This window comes from Taudactylus pleione, unplaced genomic scaffold (genome assembly GCF_031769625.1).
Source record: "Taudactylus pleione unplaced genomic scaffold, aTauple2 ptg000689l, whole genome shotgun sequence".
NCBI lineage: Eukaryota > Metazoa > Chordata > Amphibia > Anura > Myobatrachidae > Taudactylus > Taudactylus pleione.
In genome coordinates, this window is record NW_028285091.1 from 1396960 (window position 1) to 1414237 (window position 17278).

At 42.1% G+C, this 17278-nt stretch overlaps 1 protein-coding gene across 1 annotated transcript in view; it reads right to left on the minus strand.

Annotated features, from left to right (window-relative positions):
• LOC148477806 (uncharacterized) overlaps positions 1-17193 on the minus strand; it is a 51155-nt gene extending 33962 nt beyond the window's left edge. The window contains 5 exon segments of the mRNA XM_088456148.1: positions 9640-11205; positions 12556-12679; positions 13277-13459; positions 13609-13730; positions 17065-17193. Of these exon segments, the coding sequence (XP_088312274.1) occupies positions 9640-11205; positions 12556-12679; positions 13277-13459; positions 13609-13686 (1951 nt within the window). The 5' untranslated portion in view covers positions 13687-13730; positions 17065-17193.
• Between the last annotated feature and the right edge of the window lie 85 nt (positions 17194-17278).

The following is a 17278-nucleotide window of genomic DNA, read 5'->3' on the forward strand; positions in this document are numbered from 1 at the left end:
GTGGGGGATATAGTTACAGGTAATATACAATATATCTATAGGACAGGACTAGTAGGTGACATGGATGGTGTAACAGGGTGGGGGATATAGTTACAGGTAATAATACAGTATATCTATAGGACAGGACTAGTAGGTGACATGGATGGTGACACAGGGTGTGGGATATAGTTACAGGTAATAATACAGTATATCTATAGGACAGGACTAGTAGGTGACATGGATGGTGATACTGGGTGTAGGATATAGTTACAGGTAATAATACAGTATATCTATAGGACAGGACTAGTAGGTGACATGGATGGTGACACAGGGTGTGGGATATAGTTACAGGTAATAATACAGTATATCTATAGGACAGGACTAGTAGGTGACATGGATGGTGACACAGGGTATGGGATATAGTTACAGGTAATAATACAGTATATCTATAGGACAGGACTAGTAGGTGACATGGATGGTGACACAGGGTGTGGGATATAGTTATAGGTAATATACAATATATCTATAGGACAGGACTAGTAGGTGACATGGATGGTGACACAGGGTGTAGGATATAGTTACAGGTAATAATAAAATATATCTATAGGACAGGAGTTGTAGGTGACATGGATGGTGACACATGGTGTGGGATATAGTTACAAGTAATAATACAGTATATCTATAGGACAGGACTAGTAGGTGACATGGATGGTGACACAGGGTGTGGGATATAGTTACAGGTAATAATACAGTATATCTATAGGACAGGACTAGTAGGTGACATGGATGGTGACACATGGTGTGGGATATAGTTACAGGTAATAATACAGTATATCTATAGGACAGGACTAGTAGGTGACATGGATGGTGACACAGGGTGTGGGATATAGTTACAGGTAATAATACAGTATATCTATAGGACAGGACTAGTAGGTGACATGGATGGTGACACATGGTGTGGGATATAGTTACAGGTAATAATACAGTATATCTATAGGACAGGACTAGTAGGTGACATGGATGGTGACACAGGGTGTGGGATATAGTTACAGGTAATATACAATATATCTATAGGACAGGACTAGTAGGTGACATGGATGGTGACACAGGGTGTGGGATATAGTTACAGGTAATAATACAATATATCTATAGGATAGGACTAGTAGGTGACATGGATGGTGACAGGGTGTGGGATATAGTTACAGGTAATATACAATATATCTATAGGACAGGACTAGTAGGTGACATGGATGGTGATACTGGGTGACACAGGGTGTGGGATATAGTTACAGGTAATAATACAATATATCTATAGGACAGGACTAGTAGGTGACATGGATGGTGACAGGGTGTGGGATATAGTTACAGGTAAGATACAATACATCTATAGGACAGGACTATTAGGTGACATGGATGGTGACACAGGGTGTGGGATATAGTTACAGGTAATCTACAATATATCTATAAGACAGGACTAGTAGGTGACATGGAGGGTGACAGGGTGTGGGATATAGTTACAGGTAATAATACAGTATATCTATAGGACAGGACTAGTAGGTGACATGGATGGTGACACAGGGTGTGGGATATAGTTACAGGTAATAATACAATATATCTGTAGGACAGGACTAGTAGGTGACATGGATGGTGATACTGGGTTTGGGATATAGTTACAAGTAATATACAATATATCTATAGGACAGGACTAGTAGGTGACATGGATGGTGTAACAGGGTGGGGGATATAGTTACAGGTAATAATACAGTATATCTATAGGACAGGACTAGTAGGTGACATGGATGGTGACACAGGGTGTGGGATATAGTTACAGGTAATATACAATATATCTATAGGACAGGACTTGTAGGTGACATGGATGGTGACACATGATGTGGGATATAGTTATAGGTAATAATACAGTATATCTATAGGACAGGACTAGTAGGTGACATGGATGGTGACACAGGGTGTGGGATATAGTTACAGGTAATAATACAATATATCTATAGGACAGGACTAGTAGGTGACATGGATGGTGATACTGGGTGTAGGATATAGTTACAGGTAATAATACAGTATATCTATAGGACAGGACTAGTAGGTGACATGGATGGTGACACAGGGTGTGGGATATAGTTACAGGTAATAATACAGTATATCTATAGGATAGGACTAGTAGGTGACATGGATGGTGACACAGGGTGTGGGATATAGTTACAGGTAATAATACAGTATATCTATAGGACAGGACTAGTAGGTGACATGGATGGTGACACAGGGTGTGGGATATAGTAATAGGTAATATACAATATATCTATAGGACAGGACTAGTAGGTGACATGGATGGTGACACAGGGTGTAGGATATAGTTACAGGTAATAATACAATATATCTATAGGACAGGACTTGTAGGTGACATGGATGGTGACACATGGTGTGGGATATAGTTACAGGTAATAATACAGTATATCTATAGGACAGGACTAGTAGGTGACATGGATGGTGACACAGGGTGTGGGATATAGTTACAGGTAATAATACAGTATATCTATAGGACAGGACTAGTAGGTGACATGGATGGTGACACAGGGTGTGGGATATAGTTACAGGTAATAATACAGTATATCTATAGGACAGGACTAGTAGGTGACATGGATGGTGACACAGGGTGTGGGATATAGTTATAGGTAATATACAATATATCTATAGGACAGGACTAGTAGGTGACATGGATGGTGACACAGGGTGTAGGATATAGTTACAGGTAATAATACAATATATCTATAGGACAGGACTTGTAGGTGACATGGATGGTGACACATGGTGTGGGATATAGTTACAGGTAATAATACAGTATATCTATAGGACAGGACTAGTAGGTGACATGGATGGTGACACAGGGTGTGGGATATAGTTACAGGTAATAATACAGTATATCTATAGGACAGGACTAGTAGGTGACATGGATGGTGACACAGGGTGTGGGATAGTTACAGGTAATAATACAGTATATCTATAGGACAGGACTAGTAGGTGACATGGATGGTGACACAGGGTGTGGGATATAGTTACAGGTAATAATACAGTATATCTATAGGACAGGACTAGTAGGTGACATGGATGGTGACACAGGGTGTGGGATATAGTTACAGGTAATAATACAGTATATCTATAGGACAGGACTAGTAGGTGACATGGATGGTGACACAGGGTGTGGGATATAGTTATAGGTAATATACAATATATCTATAGGACAGGACTAGTAGGTGACATGGATGGTGACACAGGGTGTAGGATATAGTTACAGGTAATAATACAATATATCTATAGGACAGGACTTGTAGGTGACATGGATGGTGACACATGGTGTGGGATATAGTTACAGGTAATAATACAGTATATCTATAGGACAGGACTTGTAGGTGACATGGATGGTGACACATGGTGTGGGATATAGTTACAGGTAATAATACAGTATATCTATAGGACAGGACTAGTAGGTGACATGGATGGTGACACAGGGTGTGGGATATAGTTACAGGTAATAATACAGTATATCTATAGGACAGGACTAGTAGGTGACATGGATGGTGACACAGGGTGTGGGATAGTTACAGGTAATAATACAGTATATCTATAGGACAGGACTAGTAGGTGATATTACCGGATCATTTGTCTCTGTCACAGCTGTTACAGTACAGTACTGCCTCCTGCTCTCTATACAGATGACAGACCCGGAAGCTGTGTAACACGCCTGGATTTGCGTTTCAAAGCTCTATCATTCAGCGATATCTAGCCGAGCTTCGTTACTGTGCTATTTATCCATCTATGCCAGCAGTGCCCTCTAGTGGTTATTGCATGCAGTCGATGGAATATTGATAAGCGTTGTGTGAAGTGCAGAAATTAACCTTTTTGCTATTTATATGTATTTATTTTTTATTCCATTACATATTAGGGATTTATATCAGGACATATTAGACTTTCTTTTGACACCATAGTTCATATATATGTGATTAGCTTCTTTTAACCAATTAAATATATCTTTGATGTTATTCTGTGACTTTAGTAGAGGTTTGGTGTATATATTGCCTAGGTGTATGTAAAATTGTGTACCTGCTTTTTAAAAAAAAAAAAATATATATAATAAACAGCAGAATTACAGTGTAACAAAAGGGACTGGTTCTTTTTGTTACACTGTAATGCAAAACAAAAAAGGCTAAACACAAAAAAGGCTCACGATCATCTTAAGGCTCCCCTCTAAAGAGGCCACTTAAGGGACAATGGTCTTTAGAACCCACTTTCGTTACAGGAGTAGGGGGGTGCCTTTACCTTCGGATGCACCAAAAGGTTTCACCCAGGGCCAAAGGTCTTCTGTCCCACACCTACCTGGAGTGCAGCTGTCAGAGGTTCAGGCTCCACCACTCCTTAGTAAAGATATTTACTAACAAGTGATATTCTAAATAAATCTCTTTCTTATTTGTCATGTGGATGAGCCCCTGATCCCTGACTCTGACGTCCTTTCCCCTCAAGTTCAAAATCAATTACCCACTTTGGTGCTCCAGGTTCGATCCAAGGTTGCCTACCAACTTGTCTCCGGTCATCATGATTCTGCTCTAGCGAGTTTAAAAATCCTTTTCCCATCTCCTGCATTCCTGATGAAGACCTGTGATATTTTGTGCAAATGTGTTTTTGTTTTTTTGTGTATACTCCTGGGTGATATGTGGCAGATTTTTTCATCTCATTTTTCCCCTGCAGGGGGCTGAGGCCTGGCCAGATTACATATTTGGAATGTATAGATTTGTCATATTGTTTTATATGCCATTTTATTTGTCTTATACATTGTTGTAATTTCATATATTATGTTTTCCTTATTTTATTTATTTATTTTCTTTTTGCCCATACTGTACATGTCTGATTAGGAGGAACTGTAAAAGAAAAAAAAATGTTTTAGCTCATTATCAGGCCTTACGTGTACTCTACATATCCTGCCTTTCCTTTTTTATGTTATTACATATTCTTTGCACTATAAATATATTTGTGAAATTTCAATAATTCTCTGTGGGAGGAGCTCCAGTTTTGTATAATGCAGGAGAGCTGGGCCTAGCTTGGGGTTATTACGTTTATTGCCCTGGTCACTTATGTGGTCTTTAAAATGCTTTGGGGTCTATGTACTAAGCAGTGATAAGTGACAGAGTGAAAAGTGATAAGTCTGTGATAAGGTGCCAGCCAATCAGCTCCCAACTGTCATCTCACAGGCTGTGTTTGAAAAATTACAGTTGGGAGCTGATTGGCTGGCACCTTATCACTGACTTATCACTTTTCACTCTGTCACTTATCACTGCTTAGTACATAGACCCCTTTATTTGGGTTGGGGGGGTTTAGATAGTGTTTAGTGTAGTTTAGGGGGTTAGGGAGGGTATTTTCTACTTGGGGATCCAAGTATGCCTGGGTTGGAGGTTAGGCCATACAGGGTGGGGGGTTATGGGGTGGTTTGATTTATTTTTTTTTTCATTTATTTTAGGTACATATTTTATGATTTTTATATTAAGTTTGGTAATGTCGGGGTATCTGTATTATTTGTTATTATATTTGCACACTGTACTTGTTTTATCTCCGGATCTATAGGCCTGAATGGCGCCTTCAGGTCATTTTTGCTTTATATTTTGTGTTGAGAAGTATTCAATATATCCTGTTATGTATGCACCATATTCTATTCATATGTACTCTGATATTTCACATCTGCCTCAATTCAATTATTCTGTATTCTTTTTTATTTTACTTTTGTTGATGGGTGTAAGTTTAAAAAATGTCAATAAAAAAAATACTCAATTTAAAAAACAAGTGATATTCTTGTTATAACTTGTTAGTAAATTTAAATGGTGCTCCATCCAATCAGCTTTGAACTGTCATTTTTCAAACACGTGACAGGAGCCGAATGGTTGGAGCACCATTTAAGATTAGTAACGCGTAATAATAAGAATATCACTTGTTATTAAATATGCCCAAGTTTCCCAAACTTCACCATTATAGTTCAGGTTTTAAGGATATCCAGGCTTGAGCACAGGTGGCTTAATTAGTACCTCAGTCAATTTAATTTAACCATCTGGACTCAAGCATGGAAATCCTTAAAACCTGGACTGCAATGGCGGTGTTTGGGAAACTCTGCCTTAGCATATCTTGGGCATCTGAAGTTTCCTCCACCCCTGTCAGAGAACTAAGGCAGCCTGCCCATTATTAGAGGAGACACTGACCCCCTCCCAGAACAGGAAAACACTTCATCTCAGCCAGCAGAGGTTATTAAAAAAAAATGCCAAAGCCAAATCCAATCCAATGGTAACAGTTCAGGTACATTGATACTGTGGGCCTCATTCAGAGTCGGTCGAAGCGGCCGCACGGGAAAAGGGGTCGGATATGCAAATGATTCCCTCGCAAGTTGCGTCCCTAAGTTCGGATCGGCAGCTGGCCGACCAAGGGGAGGAAGCGTCCGGAAAACAAAAAAATACGCCCCCTTCTCGTACGCATTACACGTCATCTCCGGGCATATAAGGATTAATCGAGACCATCGAGAACCATCGGAAGTGGTCGTAGAGCTTAAGGTTGACCATACCCTCTCTTAAGCTCTACGATCATGTCAGTGTACAAACCACCCATGTCACGTGTGCCATGACACTACTTTGTTAATTATGCACTCCCATAAACCGTATGCACTCCCATAAAATGCCGTTTGCATAATCAGGCACGCCTGCGTTCGGATCTCCACTCCCCCGTTTTCAAGCACATTCCCCTGATACCACCCACAAACGCCTCAATCTGTCACTCAAACTACCGACCTGGCTGTGTTCAAGGAGAGAGAAATTTCTGATCGTAGCGGCTAGTTTGCACACGCGCATTGCGACCTTTTCGCATGCGCAGTATAGCGAACATCTGTGGCGTACGACCGTGCGGCCGCTTCGACCGACTCTGAATGAGGTCCTGTGTGTGGTCCCATTTATAAAGAATGGCTGCATGATCAAACTGACAATATTTAGCACTAAACACCAGCAATATTAAGCAGGTAATTAGGGCCACCATCAGGTGGGGTGGAAGACGTACTTAAGTACAGATCCTGGACTGACAGTGGGATTATCCTGGCTGCACTCCTGAGTCTGGCCAACCTCTCATGTCTACATGTGTAAGCAGTTTCCTAAAAGCTTTTTTTTCTCACTTCAAAGGGTGATTGCAGCAATTACAATGCTATCGACCTTGGTAAACACTGCCGGATACAAGACTGCCTCTGCACGGAGAGGCCCGAATAACAAGAATAATGGCACGTGCCAAAGTAATACCTGAAAATTATTATAACAATAGTCTATTATTTTGAATAAAGGGGGGTTGGATTTGAGGTGAGGGTGAATGGAGATGGTGGTGGTTATGATAGGGTGCTGCTTGTTTAATTTGCAGTGGGCCCCACAATTTCTGATGGCAGCCTTGCTGGTAGTGATATAATATTGGTGCGAAATTACATTCTAGAACTCTGGGTGTGAACGATTCAAGCTTATTGAATATGTACTACACAACCAATACTCAACATTATTGGATACTTATGAATGTACAATGTATTATGAGAGTACTTAATACACAATCTTTTCAAGAACTCATTATCTCCTGAAAGGATACAGCTCTAAATTACATTAATGCTCAGGTGTTATGTAATACAATTTAATACCCTCTAAATGCTGTCAAAGTATACTTATGTTTGTGTGTGGTATGAAGAGGATATTTGGCACAAACCACGTGTCTAAACATGACTAAACTCACCCAGTTACATGTCACACTTAAGCTGCATACACAAACAACGATTTTTTTGAACGATTATCGTTAAATGATATCGTTTAATGACAATTGTTTGAAAAAATCGTTCACTTTCTGAGTCAAACGATGAACGATCATCGTTCATGCGCGTTCACGTTTGTAGTTCAGTCAGACTTGTCAACTCAACGATTTTCATTAAGGGAATACGCAAAAATCATTTGTAGTTCAAAAAAAATCGTTCATTACACTTTCAAAAATCTGACAGATAATCTGACAGAAAATCGTTCATTAAATCGTTGGTAACAAAATCGTTGTGTGCTTTACTTTGAAACTAAATCTTACCACCACTGACCTTTAATTCAAGAGTTAATACTTTTAGAACATCATCAGTTATTTCCTGATTGTATCAAATATCCATCACAAAGAATAACTTAGGAGTTTTATCAAACCTTCTAAAGAGGATAAAAGTAGGTGTTGCCCATAGCAACCAATCAGATTCTAGCTATCATTTTATATAAATGAGAGCTAGAATCTGATTGGAAGCTATTGGCAACACATCTACTTGTACTCTTTGGAAAGTTTTAGATTCTCTCCCCACCCTTAATCTGAATAACTGAAAACTAAATACACTTCCTATAGAATTATTAAAAAAATAAAACAAGATCTCTGACACAGTAACTCTTTAAGAACACAAAGACAGAACATTACTAAAGGTTTTGCTTAAACATAGTGCTTGGGAAATGTGCAGAGATATTGTCTGAGATCACCCCAGCCAGCAGCATTTTATGTGATATTGAAAAAGGATGCATCATTCCTTAGTTAGAATTCAGGTGGAAGATATCACTGCAACAACTTTCATACCAAAATATCTCCTGTAGCTTTTTTTGTGTGTTAAAGACTGTAAAAATTATCCAATGCTACAGTTCCATGATAAGTTACAGATTATTGTATATTTCTTACTTTTTGTTATATATTGCGTAAAGCACATTTTTAGATAATTGTGTGATTAGAGCTTCCATCTGAAGCTAAGCATTACCATACATAATGATCTATGTATTGAATGAAGCTATAACATTCGGAATGTGAGGAAAAGAGATTCAGGGCCTGATTTTGACCCGCTCGCAAGCGGGTCGATGGTGGGGCACTGCGCACGCAAGCCGCGGACCGAGTGAGAAATTCTATCGCTCCGGATCTCGCAACAAATGGGGCGGCTGTCGATGTTGATCGACAGCTTACCCCGTTTTGTAGGCGGGGAGGGGGTGGCTGGCCAAATAAAAGGCGTTCCTGAAGGAACGCCTGCCGTTTGAGGGCGGCCCTACTGATATCACTCGTGATGTCAGTAGTGAGCTTCCTGCTTTATTAGAGCAGGAAGCTCACTGGGGCTTGCGGGAACGACACACTACCACAAGGGTCTCGTCACAAGCCCGATGGTCGCGATCATCGCGACCATCACCTGGCTGCTTGCAAAAGCTGTGGGTGGTCACCCACAGCTTAGCGAGCGGCCAGGAGGCCGTTTAAAAAAAAAAAAAAAGTGGCCGCCCTGATTCAGAGCGAGCGCTAGCTTTTTGCGAGCGGCTCTGAATCAGGGCCTTAGCTTTTGCAAAGCCATGAAAGAAACCTCATGCTCAAAAAAAGACCTTCTACACCAGCCTAGTCAGACCTAGTTCTAATTTGTGGCATTCGATCTCCTGAGTGTTTTCAACCCACAAATTTGGGCTAAATATATCAAACATCCAGATAAAACTGCCATGTAAATTTTGTGGCCAGTTGCATAACTGTCCCCAGCAAGATATAGAACATTATACTATAAAGACTTATGATATATGTTTATTAAGCATACATTTAGTCAAAAACGCTTGCCACATTAACTCTCTGCTTTGTGAGTTAACTGATGGTTTATAAGACTTCCTTTGTGATAAAAACATTTCCCACATTCAGAGCAAGAATGTGACTTCTCCCCAGTGTGAATCACCTGGTGGGCAATGAGATTTGACCTGTTGATAAAGCATTTCCCACATTCAAAACAACAATATGGCTTCTCTCCTGTGTGAACCCTCTGATGTGTCGTTAGATAAGCCTTCTGGCTAAAATATTTCCCACAAACAGAGCAAGAAAATGGCTTCTCTCCGGTGTGAATGATCTGGTGCTTACTGAGATTTGACTTAAACTTAAAACATTTTCCACAGACAGAACAACAAAATGGCTTCTCTCCTGTGTGGCTCCTCTGATGCTCTATGAGATTCGATATGTTGTTAAAACATTTGCTGCAAGCAAAGCATGAAAAAGGCTTCTCTTTCGTGTGAATCAACTGATGTATGGTGAGATGTGCCTTCTGGTTGAAACACTTTCCACAAATGGAACAACAAAATGGCTTCTCTCCTGTGTGGATCCTCTGATGTGTTAGGAGTGATGACTTTTTCTTGTAACTTTTTCCACAGTCACAGCAAGAATAGGGGTTTTCTCCTACAGGAATTCTCAGATGATTGAGCAGCTCTGAGTTATCATTAAAATATTTTCCACATACTACGCAGGAAAATGACTTTTGACCTGGAGAGTAGTCCCCATTACTGGAGCAAAGAATAGATTTGTCCTGTTTGTGAATATCCTGGTGTTTAGTAAAATCAGAATTATTTGCAAAAAGTATTTGAGACTCAGAACAATTATACATCTTGTCTGGACTCTGCGTGGTTTGAGGATACACAGAAATTGAAATATTATGCAGGGCTGTTGCTTGAGTGTCTGCGAGATTTCTTGCCAGACATGAGACCGATTCCTCCTTACTATGAGTAGATTTATACTGTGTATGATCTGTGGGTGTATACATGTCAGTATGTGTGAGGGTTCCTCCATCACATGAGACTGATTCCTCCTTACTATGAGTAGATGTATACTGTGTAGGATATGTGGGTGTATATATGTCAGTGTGTGTGAGGGTTCCTCCATCACATGAGACCGATTCCTCCTTACTATGAGTAGATGTATACTGTGTATGATCTGTGGGTGTATACATGTCAGTATGTGTGAGGGTTCCTCCATCACATGAGACCGATTCCTCCTTACTATGAGTAGATGTATACTGTGTATGATCTGTGGGTGTATACATGTCAGTATGTGTGAGGGTTCCTCCATCACATGAGACTGATTCCTCCTTACTATGAGTAGATGTATACTGTGTATGATATGTGGGTGTATACATGTCAGTGTGTGTGAGGTTTCCTCCATCGCATGAGACTGATTCCTCCTTACTATGAGTAGATGTATACTGTGTGTGATCTGTGGACGTATACATGTCAGTGCGTGTGAGATTTCGTTCACCACATGAAGCGGGTTTATCAAAAATGTTTGCCAGACAGTTGATCGTGCCTTGTGCGTCATTTGATGAGTATTTTGCACTCTGGAAATTGTCAGGCATTCTGCGATCTTCATTTGTAAAATCTGGTAAAGAAACAGGTGTCAGATAAATCTACGAGATGAATTACAGTTAAAATGTAATTAAACAAAATACTTATCGTAGTATTTATTGAATCTTTTAGGCTTGCAAAACATTTTTAGTCTTCATTACTATTTTTTATTATCTAGTCCCAAGTCAGGGGGATGGACAGCAGTAGATTTAGGTACCAGATCTCCAGAAATGTTCTAACTAATTTGGAAGAAGTCCTGCCATATGGAAGTCACAGGAAGCCAAGCACTGTAGTGGAGCTCATTGAGCTCTGGCTGGAAAGGTTTCAAGGCTCTATCCCTGGGATCTGGATCCAATTCTACAGCTGAACACCAGTAATTGTGCACAGCTTGTCTGGCTATATAGTTGGACAATGTTGGGAGGTATAGTATAGGGATTATTGTGTATCAAGTATGGTATCTCTATAGCAATCAGTGTATAGGGCTGGGGCATTCAACCGGTGACCCTTCAGCTGCTGTGGAACTACACATCCCAGCATGCCCTACCAAAGTTTTAGCATGCCCTGATCAAGGTGACAGTGATGCTTCCCCCATGCTACCCTCCTGTCTGTAAGAGCCACCAATTCCAATGGTTGAGCGTTTCTTTCCCCAGCAGCTCATACACTGGGGGATCAAGGAGTCATTAAAACATGGTGCCTGGGTAGAATGAGGCAGCCCTGCACTGGTAGGGCTGACTGGAAGCTACAGCTTCTGTTGAATGGTCTAGATTGAATGCTGAGCATCATCATCTCCTCTGACTCTGGATACCCAGTTTCGGAGACAAACCTACTGTAGATATCTCAGTGAGGACCATCAACCTTGGCCAAGAATACCCTGATCATGAGACAAATTTACCATAGATTTTAGCTTGAGGGTGTACACACCGAAAGCTGGGTGACAATCTATTCTTAAAACTGCAGAGATCCTTGTTGTAATCAAAAAGCCACACTGTATTGTATATATAAAACACTTGCCTAGGTGTAAAAATACTGGACAACTTGGACATAGAGCTCTTCTGTACAGCAACCGAAGACCTGGCCAGTACCGGTCTATTATAATTCTATACAAAGCTCCACTATGCAATCTCCTTCCTTTGTTTCACCCTACTGCCCTTCCTACCCACAATAAAAGAGCAGTTTCTTTTTTACCAATAATTACAATATTCTCTGACTAGTTTATATTACCATACAACAGGTCGGGTCAAAAAAAGTCCCAGTGAGCTAAAGGAGACATATATAATATGTCACTTCTACACTTCTATTACAGAGCTTGTTTATTACCTGCCACAAGTGTGTTCTCTGCACTTCAACATTCTTTCTTGAGTACTTTACAGCAACATCATCTTACCCGGGAATGTGAGAGGCCTCTGATTCTCCAGCATGACGTCCTTGTACAGATCCTTGTGTCTTTCTACATACTCCCACTCCTCCATGGAGAGATAGACAGTGACATCCTGACACCTTATAGGAACCTGACACACACAATGATACAGTCATCACCCAGACACATCCCCTGGTGTTACTGTATAATGTCCCATTCCCAGCAGTCACCTCTCCAGTCATCACCCAGACACATCCCCTGGTGTTACTGTATAATGTCCCATTCCCAGCAGTCACCTCTCCAGTCATCACCCAGACACATCCCCTGGTGTTACTGTAGTATAATGTCCCATTCCCAGCAGTCACCTCTCCAGTCATCACCCAGACACATCCCCTGGTGTTACTGTATAATGTCCCATTCCCAGCAGTCACCTCTCCAGTCATCACCAGACACATCCCCTGGTGTTACTGTATAATGTCCCATTCCCAGCAGTCACCTCTCCAGTCATCACCCAGACACATCCCCTGGTGTTACTGTATAATGTCCCATTCCCAGCAGTCACCTCTCCAATCATCACCCAGACACATCCACTGGTGTTACTGTGTAATGTCCCATTCCCAGCAGTCACCTCTCCAGTCATCACCCAGACACATCCCCTGGTGTTACTGTATAATGTCCCACTCCCAGCAGTCACCACACAGACACATCCCCTGGTGTTACTGTATAATGTCCCATTCCCAGCAATCACCTCTCCAGTCAGCAGCTGAATGATCTTGTTGGTGAGTTCCAGGATCTTCTGCTCATTGTCTCTATGTATCAGTGAGTGAGGTGGAGGCTCTGTGATGGGACCCCTACTCAATCCTCTTGGCACATGGGGATGGCTGAAGGCTGTGAAATACTCACCAGATGTATTTTTCACTAGTGTACAATCCTGATTATAAAAATAGATAAATATACTTTACTGTACAGAAAAGTTTATTTACATACCGTATTAATATTCTGCAATCATTTTAATGAGATCAAAGTAAATACATCCCATAATGTGCAAAGATAGGAGTAATATTAGTGTGAAGCCCTCACCTCCCCGGTCAGCAGGTAGATGATCTCCAGGGTGAGATGTAATATCCTCTCAGTCATGTGACTCTTGTCCTTCTCCATCCTCAATAAGTCAGTCAGGGCTTCCTCTTAGTGTGACCTCCCATCTCAATAAAGGATAAGAGATTTCATTAGATACTGTGGGGGCACTGTCCACAAATATCGGGGAACCGCTGGAGGAAAATGTCTCATGTACAAGTGAAGATTGGAGATACTTCAATTATAAATGATAGATCCTCACCAATGCTGCGATGTGCTTGCAGTAAACTCCTGAGATGAATAGGGTTTAAAAACTGATGCGTTTTGCTGCTTACAGTAGCGAAACGCGTCAGTAGTTCACCCCTATTCATCTCAGGAACCCCCCTCTTTTATATGTGGAACAGCTTGAACCAGCACTGGACTCACTTATAGCAGCACTTATTGGCACTACCAAGACAAACTCTCTGGAACAAGTGGATGAGGCTTTACTACAGGCACATCGCAGCATTGGTGAGGATCTATCATTTATAATTGAAGTATCTCCAGTCTTCACTTGTGCATGGCACACTTTCCTCCAGCGGTTCCCCGATATTTGTGGACAATGCCCCCACGACATAAGGAGGTCCAGATATAATACTTTTCTGCATCCATTAAGTCTGGTGTTATGACTTGGAACAAGCATTGGTGACTTTTTCAACATATACAATATACCACTGCTTTTCCTCCTGAGGGTTCTGTAAGTTTACAGCTGATATCTACTTTTATTGTATCAATTGTGCATGTATGTATGTACAACATTAATATTTTTATTAAATCAGTTTTGAATCAATTTCACCATGTTTGCATCCAAATTGGTACATCTATTTATATAATACTTGTAACTTTAGCGCTGCTACTTTGTGCATATTTCTCCCTATGCTAATTATGCACACCCATAAAACTCCATTTTGATGCCCAGACACACCTGCGTTTGCAGCTCCACTCCCCCGTTCACAAGCACCTTCCCGTTACCACCCATAAAATGGCGCTGTCACTCAAAGTAGTGCTCAGTCTTTGTGCTAAGAGTGCATGATTCCCAATCGCAATGACTGGTTCGCGCACTGCAATGCGTATGCATGCGCAGACAGGCGACAATCGCCCATAGCATGCGTCCGCGGCTTTGCGTCCAGGTCTGAATCGGGCCCTGAGTCTTCTGCCTCCCCAGCTGATATATAAGAATCAGATAACTGGGTGGACTGGGAGGATAACAGAGCATGTTTAGTAGGTAAAGGCTTTTCTTTTTGAAGCATTTGCTGAAAAACCGTATAGGTATCAGCAAAACTCTGTACTGAGGTAGACAGTACGTCTACCCATAGGGGAGGCAAAGGATTTGCAGGGAGCACCTGCTGTGGCCATCCCACAGGGGGAGCTACCATGGGGACTGCTAAGTGGTCCGCAAGTTTTGCCAGCATCTGTGAAAAGACAGCCCAGGGTGTGTCCTGAGGGAGAGACACCAGGGCTGAGGGGCCTGGGGCTGTGTAACAATTAATACAAAGACCATCCTGAATGATGTCCTCTGGGGCTAAGCCCACTGAGCAGGACTTACAAGACACCAAAGTTGGAGCAGCAGCATCAGGCTGCTTGTTATTCTTTCCTCTGCCAGACATAGCCACTAGAATAATAAAATACACTGAATGATACAATGCAGTGAACACCCTGCAGTATGTATAATATGGCAGTGTGTAGTGAGCAACCGCGCTACATAGTATGCGATAGCCCTCACAATTATATAGGAGATGTGAGGTACAATGAACCCTCTATACCTTAGTATGTCAGGGTATATTAGAATAAAGGGAAAGGTATAAGCTGACAGTATAGAGAGTAGAGATTAGTACTAGCACAAGTCACATACAAACGCAGAAAAACATTACATGTCTGCAATGGGCACTAATATCAACTACACGGACCGCAGTGGCTGGTAGGATATAGCGCTGTATGACCTGGCCCATGGGAGAGGTCTACAGGGAGACTGGACCCAGCGTTCCTGGAGACTTGCTTGCGGGAGGAGCAACCCAGGGAACACCAGGACCGCAGTGGAATGGCGCCCTGGACTGGGGGAGGGGCTGCAGGGAGAGCATCTTCTCCCCTTGCTGACGTTAACGACCGGGTCTCCTGGCCTCTACATATGTCCTGCGCCAGTGTATTATATACTCCAATGGTCTAGTGAAGTCGTGGGCGCACCAGTGTCCACATCAGTACCTCCGGTCAGTCTCATGAGACCGGAGGTAAGACTTCTCTAAAATGCGGGTCCCAGTGAACGGGGTTCCGCCTTACTTGGCCTCTGAATTCCGGGCTGCAGTCTGGGGTCCGGGGAGCCTGCTAGTTAGTCCCCCTCGGAGCCCCACTGGGTGTGCCTAGCACAGGCTTGGTGTCATGATGCCGTGGAGGGGTGACGGGGCAGCAGCCAGACGTCCAGAGTACAGTCTGGTGCTGCTCGCCCGTTATAGTAAAAATAGAAAATAAATGAAATCATAAAATAAAAGCTTGGGCTGCTTAATGCAGCCCCCTGTTATAATGGTGATCCAGCTTCCATTGATTCCCTCCTTGGCTCTGGCAGTGCCGGATTAACAACAGGGCAGCCGGGGTCCACCACATATAGCTACATCAAAAAATTGCCACCATATTATAGTGCCATTTTTAATGGTAGGGACCCCCACAAGTTAGTTGCCCCAGGCTCCCAGAAACCGGATTCCGATCCCTGCACTGTGGTATTTTCATAGCGGAGAACATCAGTGCACACTACACCTTGATTAATCGATTTGCAGACCCTCCAACATGACCCATTCCATTAGGTACAAAACGCTCTGCTCCTGGACTTCCCACCTAATGTATGATTGCAGCCACCTGTGGTGAAACACCTGTCTCATCAATTACCTAGTTCAACACAGGTGTCTGCAATCATACATTAGGTGGGAAGTCCAGGAGCAGAGCATTTTGTACCTAATGGAACGGGTCATGTTGGAGGGTAGGCGATTGATTGGGTAGGCCAATGGCAGGTCAGCACTAACAAGCTGTACATCAGGTGCTGAGTGTGCATAAATGAATGTTGAATGAAGGTAGGGCCAAACACAACATACCCATCTCATTAAACATAGTCCTACCAAGAGCGGAAAGCTCTAATTGCAGACCCTCCAACATGACCCGTTCCATTACGTACAAAATACTCTGCTCCTGGACTTCCCTCTTAATTTAAGATTGCAGCCACCTGTGCTGAAACACCTGTCTCATCAATTACCTAGTTCAACACAGGTGAGTGCAATCATACATTAGGTGGGAAGTCCAGGAACAGAGCATTTTGTACCTGATAGAAGGGGTCATGTTGGAGGAGGGTAGGTAATTGCTTATCACTAATTAAATCGTCAGTATTATGGGGTGTAAATAGCAAGACACAGATATTTAACACAATATAAGCAAAGTAATTACCGGATTTATCCCATTTACAGCTGCAGTAATGTCTCTTAGTCCTCTCTGCCTATTATTACTGATTTCTGACCCGGACGTTGACATCTTAAACACAAACAGCTTCCCATCTGTGCGTTCCAAAGCCTTACTGATTGAGCCTCATAGAACACAGTCTGGAAGTCAGGTGGAACGCATATCCAGGAAGTCAGGTGGACCGCACAACCAGGAAGTCAGG